This window comes from Vombatus ursinus, unplaced genomic scaffold (assembly GCF_900497805.2).
Source record: "Vombatus ursinus unplaced genomic scaffold, bare-nosed wombat genome assembly UNPS02015030.1, whole genome shotgun sequence".
NCBI classification, from domain to species: domain Eukaryota; kingdom Metazoa; phylum Chordata; class Mammalia; order Diprotodontia; family Vombatidae; genus Vombatus; species Vombatus ursinus.
This window is the reverse complement of record NW_020954808.1, coordinates 499,718-516,302: the sequence shown is the minus strand read 5'-3', so window position 1 is coordinate 516,302 and position 16,585 is coordinate 499,718. Positions and strand designations below refer to the sequence as shown.

Sequence of the window (16,585 nt, the reverse complement as noted above, 5' to 3'; positions counted from 1 at the left end):
TGTGTGTGTGTGTGTGTGTGTGTGTGTGTGTGTGTGTGTGTGTGTGTATTTCTACATGTTATGTTAGATAGACTTGAAAGATGGATGCAGGAAGACCAACTGGGAAGCCACTAAAACATCCCAGGTACCTTCTGCATCTGGGGCTGCTTATTAATAAAGAAAGGAGGAAGAATCAGAAACCATATTGGAGCAAATTCACAGAGATGTAGTAAAGGAAGGAGACACCAACCAAGAGGGCAGAGTACCAGAGGGAAGCTCTCTAGAACACCTGCTCCACAAGTATCTAAAAACACACCAGACTGAAAAATCATAGTGGGTCACTTTTTTAGCACAGGTCAGATAAGCTTAGAAGATAAACACTTAATTGGGAAAAAAAATATAAGAGCAATTCTCCAATTGATATATAAATGATCAAAGGATATAAACAGGCACTTTTCACCAGAAGAAATACAAGGTATAAACAGTCCTATGAAAAAATGTTATCCATCACTACAGAATTAAAAAGGCAAATTCAAGCAACTCTGAGCTTCCACATTATACCTCTGATTGGCAAAGTTAAAAAAAAATTATCACTGTTGAAGGGACTGACGAACATTAATTCACTGTTGGTAGAGCTGTGAACTGGCAGCTTTTATTATTTATTATTTTTCATTATTAATTATTTATTATTATTAAATTATTTTATTAAAAGGATTTGTTCTATAAAATTTGGATTCAGTCAAAAGGCCACACTTAAGGATCTAGAAGGCCACATGTGGCCTCAAGGTGGCAGGTTCCCCCCTCTGTCAAGCCATTCTGGAAAGCAATTTGGAATTATGCCCCAAGTTATTAATTTGTGCATTTCCACAGAAATTCCACTAGTAGGCCTATACCCCAAAGAGATCAAAGAAAGAACAAAAGAATTCATTGGTCCAAAAATATTTATAGTAGCTCTTTTCGTAGTGGGGGAGGGGGGAACGGAAAAAGGGTGTGGGAGTGAGAATCATTTGGGGAATGACTGAACAAATTATGTTGTGAATAGTGGAAATGCATTAATCCATTAAGAAATGATGGAAAGGGAGGCAAGTAGGTGGCACAGTGAATAGAGCACTGGTCTTTGAGTCAGGAGGACCTGAGTTCAAATCTTCCCTCAGATACTTCACACTTACTAGCTGTGTGATCCTGGGCAAGTCATTTAACCCCATTGCCTAGCCCCCCTGCAAAAAAATGATGAAAAGGATGGTTTTGGATAACTTGGAAAGACTTGTATGAACTGATAAATAGTGAAGTAAAGAGAACCAGGAAACAATTTATACAATAACAACAACACTATAAATACAAATAATTTTGAAAGACTTAAGAACTTTGATCAATGAAAAGACCAATCACAAATCCAAAAGAACCATAACAAAGAATGTTACCCATATTCTAAAAGAGGTGTCAGACTCAAGTTGCGAAATGAGATATACATTTTTACGTGGCCAACATGGGAATTCGTTTTGCTTTACTATGCACACTTCTTACGAGAGTTTTTTCCTTTTTTTTTTTTAAAAACCCCAGTGAGAGAGTGAGATGGGGAGAGAAATATAAGTGCTTGTTAATTGAAAAAAAAGTTTCTTAAAGACATGTAATAAATTCTGAAAACCTTCTCATACAATACAAACCTTACCCAACATGAGAGGATTCATAATGGGAGAAAAATTAGCCATACTTGTTCTAGCTATATGAATATGTATTAAATATATTTCTCGTAACATCTGGGGAAGAGGAGTTCTTTGTTTCTTGGTCCATTTTGTAATGTGTTTTCATTTAATGAAGGAATTTAAAACATTCACATGCACTGTTATAATTAATAAGTTCAATGTGGATTCAGATAATTTCTTATTGAAAGTGCTGCCTAGAGACTGTGAAATCTATCTTAACTTTCCATGCTTCTCTTTCTGATCATAATCTTTTATCACTTCCTTTTTCTCTAAGCTAGATGACTCCTAATCCTATTCTTCATGTAAACAGTGACTTCTTATCAGCAAAGGTCTCTTGAAGGTAGTGACTCCAGCTGAGTGAGCTCCAGTACAAAGGAATTTGAAGAGCTAGACCTACAGCACTCTAGGCACATAGAACAGGCAGTGTGTACAAGGTCCAAAGAGAGGAGACAGATGACATGTGGTGGATGAGGAAGAACAAGGAGGCCATTTTGGATAGAACATCGAGAACAGGAGGGGGAGTCATCTGAATTCAGTCTGGAAAGACCATTAAAAGCAAGAGGGGGATGAATACTAATGTGCAAACCAGGGAGTGGTTTTTTACTTGTTTGTTTAACTTATCTTTAAGAGAATAGGGAAACCCATAGGTTTGAGAAGAGTGACACTACTTTAGGAGTATAAATCTGTATGTGAGACATATTTGAGAAGGAAGAGCCTGGTTTTAGAGAAACCAATTAGGAGACTTATTGTAACAGTCCAGGTTAGAGGTGAGGAGAGCAGGGTTATGCCACTCAGTGCTAAGAAATAGGATTGTCTGCCTTTCTCAGTTAAACTCCTTGAACAGGCTACATACTCAGGCCTCCACTTCCCCTCCTCTCTCCTCTGCTGAGATTGAAATGCCTACAATATGAAATGTCCAAAAGGCAGCTGGAGATACAGGACTGGATTATGTCTAATACACAGTCCAGAACAATAATGTAGAGTTGAACTGATTCACCAAAGAGTCAAGATGAGGAAGGGAGGAGAAGGTGATCAGTGCCAGGTGCTGGCCTGGAAAATAACTGAGGGATGGACAGTGTAGAGGTCATAATGAGGACAAAGGACAAAGGTAGGAGTCATAAGGCAAAGGAAAAGATGGAATGATAAAGGTTATGATGAAATAAAAGACTTCCAGAGTTCATAAACATGGAAGTAGAACACTTCTGTGTGATGTGAGGTCACAGATACGACCATCTCTATAGCTAAGGTGCAGTGAGAGAGTAGATCAGTCAAGAGAACTGAGTAGGCTGAAGAACTGAGAAGTGAGGATGTGTGAGGAATTATCCATATGCATATGGAAACTCCCCTGGTACAGAGAGAGAGACTGGTCCAGGTATTGAGCTCATTGAGGAAAGAAGGAGACTGACTTGGGAGGTTGATGGATGACAGCTGCCAGAATCCTGTTTGAGTGATAAATCTCATTGCAGGGTCATCAGTCAGTCAAGTATTTGTTAAGTGTCTGCCATGTTCCAGTGCTAAGTAAAAGGGATGCCACGCAAGACAAAAGACAGCCCCTGCCCTCAAGGAATTAATAGTCTAAGGTGGGAGACAGCTTGCAAACAGCTGTGTACAAGCAGGATATTTACAGGAGAAACTGGAGATAATCTCAAGGAAGGCACTAAGATTAAGGAGGAGGAAAAGAGGAGGGAGAGAATTCTAGGCACAGGGGTCAGCCAGTGAAAAGGTGAAAAGTCATGAGATGGAATGGTATGTGGAACTGAATTGGGTCCCCACCCTCAGAGAAGGAGAGGGTGCTTAGTACAAGTGGCAAAGGAAAAGCTTGGAAAGGGCCATGAAAGGAAAAGCATATTCAGAATCCCCCCCCCCCCAATCAGTGGGTCGGGGGCTAAGAGAGAAGGAAGCAGCACTGCAGAGGGGGATGAGGCAAGAAGACTGAAGCAGATCTCAGCGCCAGAGGAAGAAAAGAGCCTCGAAGAAAGAGGTTTACCACGAAACGATTATTTGTTCATTATGGACCAAGCATTCCAGGGGGCACAACAGAAGGAAGGGGCCATTCTGAAGTTCAACACACAAGAGTCATAACTGAGATGCAGTGGGAGTGCGGGGTGCAGAACTGAAATTCTGGGATTATATACTGACAATAAGAAGTTTCTACTTTCATACCTTGGGAGGATTCTTTTCCTGAAATGTTCTTTCTGGCAGTTTCCTCTGTGTTCTCAGCTCTCAGTTCCAAATCTGAAAAATAGTAAGAAAAACTGTGAATGTAACTTCTCCTCTGAGCTGGGAGAAAGGAAAGTTAGGAGATGTAATACAAATGAGAATGGCCGTCACTGTCAGGAAGCACACTGCTTTGTGCTCACTGAAATATGTCCTGACATTCTGGGGACACAGTGATCAGAGGCAAAGGAGGGACAAGAAGGCAGCAGCTAAAGAGCTAACAGGAAGACCAAGATGTATTTTTTTTCTGCAGAGGGTGAGGAGAAATCATCTAAAATACTGAAATGTGAGATGTTCAGAAAAATAGATTTAGCATAGCATTCATACCCTGAGAACAAGCAAAATGAATTCGTGGAAAAGGATGGAGGGAAGGAAAAGCATCTGAAGACAAGCAAGGATCGAGAGGAAACGTTCTGGAACCAGGACTCAAGCTGGTAGATTCCCACAGGGTGCTTCTCCAGAATAGCGACTGGATTTCTTTCCTGTGCCCAATCTCGGGGCCATGGCCCAGAAGCATCTCCAGTACCCTCGGGTCCTCTGTGGACAAGACCCCTTCAATGTCCAGGCCCCATGGGACTTTTTACAAGACAAGTAGTAGGGCACCCCGGCCTCTTGACCAGGCTCCCATGCCTCTGCCTGCTCCTTCCTCTTGTGAGGCTGGCCTCCTAATGCCTGAAAGGAGAAGATATTGCCACATACCACCAGGCTGAACCTCAAGGGAGGTTATACAGATTGTACAGTCAAGATGTACAGTCTAATCTTCTGCCTAATTCAATGGACTTCTCTCCAATCATTGATCCTTTGACTGGATTCACTCCTCAACAGTTAACACACTACCATATCAGAAGACTTAGGTGTTTAGGTAAATGTTTAACAACTGACTCTATGGGAGGAGGGAGAGACAGACAGACAGACAGACAGAGAGATATGCAGGAAACATTTTTAAAGTTTGAACTGCATTATTAACATTTTCTCCATTACTTTTTCCAATCCTAGACATCAACAAAGCAATAAATCAAGCCTTGATTTGTAGCTTTTGCTGATTTCTGAGGTCTAACTACTCACACTCAAAATTTAACAATTGGCTCCTCTGGCATTGGTATGAGCAGGCTCCATCTCAGCCCTGTTCTTAGTTGCTGCTACACAGAGTTATATAAACCCTTCTGTACATATGGGCCCTTTTCCTCTTTTTCTGATCTCGCTGGGTGCAGGCTTGCTAGCTGCATTACTGCTCACTTCAGTGTATTTTGGTACAGATCCTTCTGGTCATCCAGAAAGACTGTGCCAATTCACAGGGCCACCAAAGCCCCTCCCAGGTCAGTTATTTTCCATTTTTGTCAACTTTATCCATCCAATACATGGGAGGTGATGCTTTTAACACAGAGTTGCACTGAAAGCTGCCAGCTGATTGACTAGTGGTGGGGAACGGGTTGGAGGAGGAGGGAGAGTGGGGCTTCAAGGAAGATCTGGGGCTGGAATCCTGGGTATCGGCTCAGGGAGGGGCTCCACAGAAACAGGGAAACATTAGTAAGGAAGAGCTTTTTCTCAATCCTGTTGACTTTGAGGTGCCTAACGGGCCATCTAGTTCTAGATAACTAAGAAATGGGTAACATGTGACTGGCCCACAGGACTTGCCCTGGGGCTGGATCTACAGATCTGGAAATGATCTTTGAACCTATGGGGACTGATGAGGTCAAAAAGAGAAAGAAAAGAGCTGCTTAAGAAACAGTGGATAAGAGTACCCTGACCTGGAGTCAGGAATGAGTTCAAATCTGGCCTCAGACACTTACTAGCTGTGTGACCCTGGGCAAGTCACTTCACCCTGTGTGCCTCAGTTTCCTCATCTGTAAAATGAGTTGGAGAAGGAAAAGGCAAACCACTCCAGTACCTTGGCCAAGAGAACCCCAAATGGGGTCACAGAGAGTCAGATACAACTGAAACGATGAACAACAACAAAAAGAGAGCCGAGGTGAGGACAGTGCCTTGAAGTACACCCATAGTTAGTAGGCATGACCTGGATGAGGAATAAGCAAGTGAAGCAAAGAAAGTATGGTCACAAAGGGAGGAGAACCACTAGAGGGCAGCAGTGTGAAAATCCAGATAGGAGGGGAGACGCGGAAGGAAAGGACGGTAGCAGTGTCCAAGGCTACAGAGGGCTCCAGGAGGATGGAGCCAGGAGGGAGGCTTTGGATGTGGGGGTGGAAGGGTGGGAACACTGGTGACTTTCAGTAAAGCAGCTTGAATGGACTAATAGGCACTGAAGGCAGATTGCAAAGGGCTGAGAAGTGAAGGGGGCGGTGAGAAAATGGAGATAACGGATAATGATGGGTTTTTAAAGCTAGTGAAAAGGAGGGGAGGTATAGGATGATACTTGACAGGGCTGCTGGGATCAAGTGAGGAATTTGTTTTAAGGAAGTAGTTTTTAGGCAGCACAAAAGCATCCCAAGGGCAGCTAGGCGGCGCAGTGGATAGAACACTGGCCCTGAAGTCAGGAGGACCTGAGTTCAAATCCAGCCTCGGACCAAATACTTGACACTTACTAGCTGTGTGACCCTGGGCAAGTCACTTAACCCCAACTGCCTTAAAAAAAAAAAAAAAAAAGAAATACAAAAGCATCCCGAGATTGGGCTGAACTTCATGGACATCTCCGTCTACCCCAACATTTCTTTCATTTTCTCTTTTCTGAAGCATTTTTTTCAAATCACCTCTAAACATCACATCTTCGCTAGGCTCTAGATGCAACCAAATCCAACCCCATCCTAACCTCCTCAGACATGGCACTCAGAAAACTCCAATGGGATTTAGGGATCTGCTCCTCCCCGTGACCCCCAGAACCCAGCTCTGCAGCCACAGAGGGACAAAGTTCCTGCCCTGACAGAGGCTCTGGTGGAGACAGGAGGAAAACAGGTGGGAGAGATGGAAGTTCATGAGAACCCAGTTCCATCATTTCCCAGGCCTGAGTCTCTGGACACACTCAAACCCCCAGGGGAGCAAACCCCTTCTGGGAAATCTGGAAACATCACCATCAGTGGAGCAAGTAATTCTCACCTCACTGATCTCTACTGAACCTCATCTATTTCAGAATCACTGACATCTAGCCTCGTCTCTCCCACTGACTGCCCCTCCCAGCCCCTCCCCAAAGGCCATCTTCTTAGATTCCACCCAATGCTTTAATCTGTCAAGACCCTTCAGATCCTGACTGTCACCCAGTGTGTTAGGCATCCCTCCCAACTGGGTCACCTGCAAATTCATCCAGCGTTCCATCTCTGCCTTTATTGAAGCAGCTGAGAAAAATGAGAAACAGGATTGGCTTTGGCCAGGAGAAGGACCACCTCTTCACTGGAGACTGGAGTAAAGGAGCAGGGAGTAGGGGAGTAGGGGCATGAGACAAGTTGGAGGAGAGGCCAGAGAGTTCATTGAGACTGGTCTCCATCTCGAATATAAAATATAAGGTGAACAGGTGAGGACAGGAAGAAGGGCATAATTCCTGAAAAGACAAAAAAAGCTTTGGAACATGTACTATGAATTCGTCCATCTCTGTTCAGCACATGAGTAAGAAGGAGCAAAGGAGAAAGGTGGTGAGAATAATTAATAACAACTATGATTGTTAGTGATAATAATTTGTCTCAGTTTCCTCATCTGTAAAATGGGGATCATCATAACAGCACCTACCTCCCAGGATTGTTGTGAGGATCAAATGAAATATTTGTGAAGTGCTTAGCAGAGTGCCTGGCATATAGAAGGCACTTAAATAAATGTCTGTTTCCTTCTTTCTTTCCTTTATCCCTCTCTTCTTCCTTTCTTTGTATAGCAAACTCAATTTATTGAAGAGACAGATTTCTAATAGCTAGCACTTTAAGGTTTGTAAAGTGTTTTATAAATTTTATCTCATTTTATCTTCACAACAACCCTGGAGGAAGGTATGATTATTATCCTAATTTTACAGATGAGGAAACTGAGGTAGACACAGGTTAAGTGACTTGCCCAATGTCATAACAGCTAGGAAGTGTGTTGGGCAAGATTTGAACTTGTGTCTTCCTGACTCCATCACCAGAACCCTGGCCACTGCACCATTTGCAACCTTTACTTAAAATACAAGACCATACTTAACAATAAAGAAAGATACTCAGGGAGCATGCAAACAGGTCAGGTTCACTGGAGCCCAAGGTAGAACTGGGCACCCAAAGTCAGTGAAGTCTAGTGGGTTTTCATATAGTCCTTAATTTGGTCCAGCTGGACAAGACAATCATTTGATCAATAAACATTTGTTAAGCACCTACTGTGTACTAAGCATTAGGGATACAAAAAGAAACCAAAGACAGTCCCTGCCCTCAAGGAGTTCACCATCTAATGGTGAGACAACATGCAAACAATACAAACAAGCTCTATGCCCGATAAATAAGACCCAATTAAGAGAAGGAAGGTACTAGAATTCAGAGGGCAGGATTTTAGCTGGGATGTAAAGGAAGCCAGAGAGGTCAGCAGTTGGATCACAGCAGGGAGAGCGTCCCAAGTGTGGGAGGCAGCCAGAGAGAATAAAGGCCTGGAGCCAAGAGATGGAGGGTGTGCGTTGTGGAGCAGCCAGGAGGCCAGAGTCACTGTATCCAGGAGTACATGGTGGGAGCGAGGTTTTAGAAGGCAGGAAAGGTAGGAGGGGGCCAGGTGATGAAGGGCTCTGAATGCCAAACACAGCAATTTGTATTTGCTCCTGAAAGCCACTGGAGTTTATTGAGTAGGGGGGTAACTCAAATGAACCTATGTTTTAGGAAAATCACTTTAGTGGTTGAGTGGAGTATGGACTAGATTTTGAAAGACTTGAGACAGGCAGCCCCACCTGCTGGTTATTGCAAAAGTCCAAGGGTGGGGTGATGAGGGCAGGGTCAAAGGAGAGGAGGAAGTGTACTTGAGAGATGCTACAAAGGTGAAATCGACCTCGTGTTAGTACCATATTAGATATTGGGGGGGGGGGGGTGAGAGAGAGAGTGAGGAGTCCAGGATGACTCCTGGGCTGCCAGCGTGAGGGACTGGAAAGATGGTGTGGCTCTCTATAGTAACAGGGAGAGTGGGAGGGGAAAGGATTTGGGGGAAAGATGATGAGATCTATTTTGGGCATTTTGAGCTTAAGACAGCTTCTGGAGATCAAATTCAAGATAGCTGCAACATAGTTAAAGATACAAGACCAGATGTCAGCAGGGAGGTTGGAGCAGGATAGGTAGATGTGATCTGCACAGAGATATTTAAATCATTGGGAGCTGATGAGATCTCCAAGTGAAGTGGTACAGGGTACACTCGGAAAAAAAGGGCCAAGGACAAAACCCTGAGGGACTGCTAGTGTCGGAGGGCTTGAGCTGGAGGAGGATCCAGCAAAGGAGAAGAAAAGGAGCGGTCAGGGGAAGTGGGGGGGAAGGGAGGAGGGGGAAGAGAGAGGAGCTATCTTGAAAACCTAGAGAAGACAGTAGCCGAGTAACCAAGATGGACAGTGTCAAAGGCTGCAGAGAGGTCAAGGAGAACGAAGACTAAGAAAAGGCCTTTGGATTTGGCAACTAAGAGATCACTAGTAAGCAGCTCAGAGCTGCAGACTGGAACTGATTCATGGTAGGTGGGGGCCTGGGGTAGAGGAAGACTCTGTGGAAACTAGGGGAACTAGCTGATATTCAAACTCCCCAGGAGGAAAAAGGTCTTTTGGCCAGTTCCAAGACTTATTCATTTAGTAGGGGGTGGGAGGCTACTGAGGTGGAAAACGCCAGCAAGGGAGGGAGACCTCAGGAGATAGGGTCCCTGGAAAAGTTTCAGAGTTTTTCCAATGTGAAATGTGGCTCTGGACACTATCACAGATAGTGATATTTCAGATAGCCTTTCCACAAGGCTTAAGTACCTACTGTTTGCAGGGCCCCAGGGCCGCCAAGATCCCCTCCTCAGAGAGCTCCCAGCTTAGGCCTGGGTGTGAAACTCAGGGCTCGTCCCCTGGGCTGCAGCCTGCCAGCCCAGGGAACCCTGGGGTCTTGGGCTTTGTCTGCTCCTGAATTTCTACACTGCCCAAGCTTGGAGCACAAGCACTCAGGTTCTCAAGGAGAGTGTGAATTCCCTTCCCTCAAGAGTATTTCACAGCTGCTCAGGAATTGAGACTAGGAACAGATGGGCCAAACCCTCAGTTTTGTAGTATCTTTGTCTAAATGGAAGGTGACGGTGGAGTTAAAGAACTCTGCTTAAATAGGTCTCCTCTTCCAGAGTGTTATCTCGGGAGGGCAGGGACCTACCTTACTGCTCGGGGCTTGACATACAGCCAGAACTTAACACGACTGCTGATTGGCTATCCTGTCAGCTAAGAGAGCCATCCCAAAGTGCCAGAGGTCAGCCTCAGAAGGGAAAGGCTTCCTCCCTGAAGTTCTTCCAACAAAGTCTGCATGACTACCCGCTGGGGACACTCTAGGGGTCACTTTGGAGCAGAAACTGTTTGGCCTGGAAGCCTCAGAGGGCCCCTCCAGCTCTAAGATTCTGTGGGTCTGTAGGTCTCTCTCTACAATGGCCTTGGGACTGAGTTGTGTCCTCTCTTCTAGGAGGGGAAGGAAAGGGGCTGAAGGATGGCCTCTCCCCCTTGACCTGTACCCAGGAGGGGCCCAAGAAAGCTCTGCTCTATTTCTGTCCCGCCTCTTTAAGGAAATGAGACCTAAAAAACTTGAATCCTGAACAAGGTGCAAAATCTTAGATGCCCTCATTGCTGAGGACTGTCTTCTTCCTGAGGCCAAATCAAATCAACAAATTTTTATTAAGCACCTACTACGTGGTACTGGGAATAGAGAACTGCCTTGTAAGGAGCTCCCAGTTTAACGTGAGGAAACAACATGCAAACAACTATAACTAAACAAGATACATACAGGACAAACTGGAAATAATCAGCAGAGGGAAAGCAAAAGAATTAAGGGAAATTGGGAAAAGCTTCTTGCAGAAAGTGAAATTTTAGTTGAGACTTGAAGGAAGCCATGAAGTACAGGACAGGAAGGAGGGAATTCCAATGAAAATTCATGGAGTCAGGAGATGGAGGATCTGTGCAAGAACAGTAAAGAAGCCAGTGTCACTGGACTGTAGAGTGTGGGGAGGGAAGTAAGGGGTAAGGAACTGGAAAGGGGGGAAGGCACCAAGTGACAGAGGGCCTTAAAAGCCAAACCAGAGGGTTGACATTTGGTCCTAGAGGTAACAAGGAGCCACTGGAGTTTACTGAATGGGAGGAGAGGTCATATGGTCATCCCTGCACTTTAGGAAAATCACTGATAGCTGAGTGAGGATGGATTGGAGTGCGAAGACCGGAGGCTGGCAGACCCACCAGCATGAGATGATAAGGATCCGCAGCAGAGGAGAGAAGGGGGTATGTTTGAGACATGTTGGGAAGGTAGAATCCACACAAGTTGGCAATAATTGTATATGGGGGTAAAAAGACTTAGATTGTGAACCTGGGTGGCCCTCTATAACAACAGGGGAGTGAGGAAGAGGCAAGAGTTTGGGGGGAATGGTAATGAGCTTACTTTTGGACACATTGAGTTTAAGATACTGTAGCAGGACAAACATCTGCCAGTGTTTCCTAGTAACAAGGGTAAGCCCCTACCTCCTCCCCACTTCCTTACTCCCCAACCATGAGTCAGACCCATCCCTCTTCCTTCTCTCCTGAGACAGCTTTTCCTAAAAGGCAAAGCTCTCCCTGGAAGTTAGGTGGTCTCTGCCTCTCCTGACTCTGCTTCCTGGTCACCTGATGGCATAAAATGTCCCACCCTACAGAGCTGGTGCCCCTCTGATTCAGTGAATTTCTAAAGACCTGGGGTCACTAATATGTATGCTGCCCTGATGACCAGACATGTTTCCATGCAGACAGGAAGGAGTCTGTATCAAGAGAAATGTCCTTGCTGTCAGGTCAAAGTTAAACTCCTCTGGTTCAACACCTTCCGAGTGCCTTATTTTGTTCCAACACTGAACATGAATCAAGAGGCTCTGAAAGTCATCCAGGTGGAGCTGCCCACTGGGCAGTCGAAGATGCAGAAGTAGAGGTCAGGAGAGCTTTTAGGGGTGAAATAAATCTGAAAAGCAATTCCATATGGATAAGTAAATACACGGAAACAGGATAGAAGGAGGAGAGAATAGGGACCAGGACAGAGCCATGGTAAATACCCATGGTTAAGTGTTTAAGTTCCTTTTTTTTTCCAAGGTCCACCAATCTCCCTTTGACTCCCAATGACAGCAAACCTTCCAGATGCTCAGGAGGGTATCTGCCATCGGGAAATATCTGAGTGTATATGGAAGCTGAGGGAGGTCCTGGAAGATGATGGGGCTGGGACCTCTTGCACTAGCCCCATGCCACCCCCCTTTTCTCCTAGTTTCAGTGGGGCAGGCAGTGGAGGCTTCAGAAGGCTTCTCTAGGGGCCCTCCCCCAGCAGCAAGAGCTTTACCCCTCTGTGGCTTCGGGGAGGCAGGTGGGGGAAATCACAGAAAGAAGCAGATCCCTGAATGTCTGATGTAAGGAGAGTTTTTACACACATACATATGTGCATTTGTGTGCATGCACATATATACATACATGTGTACACACACACATACACACACACTCTAGCTGTGTGACCCTGTGCAAGTCACTTAACCCTCATTGTAAAATGAGCTGGAGAAGGAAATGGCCAACCATTTGAGTGCCTCTACCACGAATAACCCAAATGAGGCAGAAAGAGTCAGACACAACTGAAAAACAACAACAAACGTATAATGTTTGTGGGTACACTTGTATCTCCTCCCTTTCAAAGCTAAACTGTTAGAATAAAAGTGTATACACGAAGGTTCCTTCACTTAAAGTCTGTGGACTTGCTTTAAAAAATATTTTGGTAACTATTCTACTACTTCAGGTTTAAATGAGGATTGTCTGAGCGATGCAGCCTCTCCTATCACAGGCCAATGGGTACCCTCTTACTGAAGTGAGAGCAGGAGAAACACAAAACTTAAAAGCAAGGTCTTGTACGGAAATAATTCTTGTAAGAATCATTTTCCAGAGGAATGGTTATATTTACTTCTACTGTTTCCTCCTTACATTTGTATAGTTCTCTTTGACTTCCAAACCCTTTCTACTCTGGCTTCCACCCACACTCCTCAATTGAAACTGCTTTTTTATGGTCACCAAAGAATTTTTTTCAAACTCTAAAAGCGTCTCCCCTGTTCCCCTCCTGCCACATACAGCTTTAGACACTGCTGACCCCACCCCCATGCATCCCTCTTCCCACCTGGAGTTTCATGGTTCTCATCATTCAGTTTCAGAAGCCAAGGCTTCAGCCTCTCCTTTTGATCTGATTCAGATGCACCTTCCTCCCTGGCCCTAAAGAGAACCTGGCTCTGGTTTGTCCTTATAGACTGCCTTTATTTCCCTTTGAAAGCAAACTTCTACCTTCCAGTTCCCTTCATTATCTATGCCCATGGTCTGTTTAATCTCTCAGACCTTCCAAACGGAATTCTCACCTAGACCCACTTTCAACCACCCCCCCTTCCTCTGGCCACCCAAAGTTACTCTATAGTCCCATCAACTGGCCTTTCATTGTGGCTACACCCAATCTCCCCTCCATTGTCCTGCCTCCCTATGGCCCCCGGCCATTTCCCACCCTTAATCCTAGCTAGGCGCCAGGAGGTCCAGGTCCCAGGAGTTCTATTCACCCAGCTTACTAGCCACTCCCATCCAGATCTCCCTAGGCCCTTCCTCCCGTCACCCCAAACTACTTGGCCACTCCTAGATCCCTCCCACAGGCTTTCTGCATATAAGGTCCATCTTGTCTCTATTAAGATGCTGAGCTTTTTTCATGCCCAAAAGGCTGAGACTGTCTCATGCCCGCTCTTGTCCTTACGGGCATCACCTGGAGTATCCACTCTAGCCCCCATTCAGATGCTGAGAACCTCTCACACCTAGAGGCTGAGACTCTCGTGCCCGCTCGTCCTCACGGGCGTCACCTGGCCTATATGTGATTTATCTTTAATAAACTTTTTCTCTGGCTGGAAGAAGATTTGGGTTGAATTCATTCAGGCAGACCCAGCGCCGCGATCTTAGGGGGGTCTGTTCAAGCACCCCCAAACCTCTAGACCTCTTCAATCCCACGTTTGCCTATTTCTTCTCATCTTCCTTTACTAGATCATCATCCATGTCTTGCCCACTAACCATGCACGTCTCCCAAGACTCTGTTCTGGGCCCTCTTCTTACTGAACTTTTTTTTTTTTTTTTTACATCAGCAGCTGCCATGGGTTTAATTATCATCTCTGAAAATGACTCTTAAATATACAGATCCAGCCCCAATCTGTCTAAAGCTCCAATCCCATCTCAGCTGTCAGTAAGACATCTGAAGCATCTCAAACCCTATATAGCCTTCAAAAGCTCATGATCTTTCTCCCTCATCCTAATTTCCCTCTTTCTGCTGAGGACACCATCTTTCCAGTTAATTGTATTTGCATACTCCAAGTCATTCCTAGTTCCACACTTTCTCTCACCCCCTATACTGAATCAGTTGCCAAATCTTGTAATTTTTATTCCCTCACCACCTCTCCTAAGCATTCACAAGCCAATTACCCTGGTTCAGATAAGTATACCTCCCAACAGGTTTCCAAGGTTTCCCTGAAGCCAGTCTCAGTCCTAGCCAATCTTCCTCAGCTACTAAATTCATGTTACTAAATTCAAGTCTTCATATCAGCCCCTCCCCCCTCCCCAAGGCATCCCCATTGTTTTCAGGATAAAACACAATCACCTGATCTAAAGCCTTTTGCCATGGATCTGGAACCCATTGCTTACATACAACAGACCCTTTATTCGCCAAAGTGGCCTCCAAGCTGTTTCACATCTTCCATTTCCCAGCTCCAAGCTTTTGCAATTTGTCTCCAGGCCAGGAATGATCTCTTCCTCTCCACTTCCTGGAAACCCTAACACCTTCCAAGTGCCATCTGGAATGCTACCTCCTGCAAAAGGTCTTTCCTGGTTCCTCCAGCTATTAGTGCCCTGCTGCCCCCCATCATTTTTGTTCTGCATACAGCCAACATTTACTTAACATGATATACACCAAATGAATATACCACTGGGGGAACATAAGGTCTGTGAGTACAGGACTTGCCTCATTTTTAATCCCTGATGGGTGTTGCCTCCAACAAACTGAGACCTGGGAAAGACCTTAGCTTAAAAAGCCCACGTTCCCCCACTGCACCCGGGTCATCTCCAGTCATGCTGATCTGTATCTTGCCAGTGGACCCCGCTGGCTCCAGAGGAGAGAGTGAGGTGGGTGACTTTGCACAGCCTGCCCTCACATCCAATTCACTTTCAAGTCACAGCATCACCTTCCTGATGTCATGATCCTCTTCCAGAACAAAGGACAAACAACAAATGAACATATATAGCCTACATTTACTTAACATGTTACATACTGAATGTATTATATACTACTGGTAGAACACAAGGTCTGTGAGTACAAGGCTTGCCTCATTTTTGTATATGAATCCCCTAGCACTTAGGAGATACTTCACCAATGCCTGTTTGTTTGCCTACCCTGTGCTAAGTTCTACAGTTATAAATAACAAAAGCAAGAATATTACAGAAGGATTTTACATTCTACTGCAGAGCGGAACACATATATGTGACTGAGCAAATGAAAATACATACAAAATAAATGAAAAGATGGCTTGCTTTCTGGTGATGGAAGGAGAAATTGTCTACCTAGCCCCTGAAGAAGGTGGGAAGTCCCTTTAGAGATGCCTAAAAGGATAAAGATTTGTTATTCCTAGCCCATTTCCAGGAAGGCAGTGGGGCTGTTTGGTGGAAAAAGGAACACTGGGTGGGCAATGATACAGGGAGATTCTCATATTAACCTTGGTACTGAGAAAAGTTGTATGCTGGAAAGTAAAGATTTCTTAGCTACTCTACTATAAATGACCCTGACCCATGCTGAGGGTGAATGCCTACCCAAGAAGGAAGGAAATAGGCATCTCTTAAGTGCTTTCTGTGTGCCAGGCACTGTGCTAAGTGCCTTACAAACAGGATCTCATTTGAGGGCAGAAGCAGTGAGGCAGGGACAACATTGGCTGTGGGCACTTAGAGAAGTCTAGAGGTCTTGGTTTCAGTTCCAGGCCAGAGGGGAGAACTGAAGAAGGATCTGAGGCCAGAGGCACCATCTCCTATACCCCAGGAAGAGAGATGATTGTAAAAACTAAGCTACCACAAATTAAAAAAATGCACAGGCAAAGGATTAAGAATTCAATCACAGACAGTTATCATGAGAATTGAGAAGACCGGGTTCGTCTTCATAGGATACTGAAGCAAAGAAACCGTCTTCTACCCTAAAGAGTAACATCAAATGGTCACCTGCTCAAAAAGAATTCAAAGAACTTTAAAAAGACTTCAAAAATCAAATGAGAGAGATTGAGGAAAAACTTTTTAAAATACATAAAAAGAACAATCCAAAAAAACAAGAAGATTATGAAAAGGAGATCCAGAATCTTAAAGAGGAAAATGACTCTTTAAAAACCAGAATTGGGCAAGGGAAAGCCAGTGAAGTTATAAGAAACCAAGAAATAATAAAATATAAAGTGTAAAAAAATACAAGAGAATGTGAAACATCTCATAAGAAAAACAACTGATCTGGAGAACAGATTAAGAAGTGAAAACATAAGAATAATCAGACTACCTGAAAGCTACG

At 44.6% G+C, this 16,585-nt stretch overlaps 1 protein-coding gene across 3 annotated transcripts in view; it reads right to left on the bottom strand.

Moving 5' to 3' along the window:
• LOC114030971 (zinc finger protein 665-like) overlaps positions 1–16,585 on the bottom strand; it is a 154,123-nt gene that overhangs the window by 56,658 nt on the left and 80,880 nt on the right. For 2 of the 3 annotated variants that reach the window (XR_003567691.1, XR_003567690.1), the window contains exon 1: positions 3,846–3,914. Coding sequence is in view for 1 of the 3 variants with exons in the window: in XM_027845942.1 (XP_027701743.1) it covers positions 3,846–3,917 (72 nt within the window). In the remaining 2 variants the exon portion in view is untranslated. Of the gene's footprint in view, positions 1–3,845; positions 3,918–16,585 lie in introns of those variants that run through there. The other variant, XM_027845942.1, reaches the window with a different exon arrangement.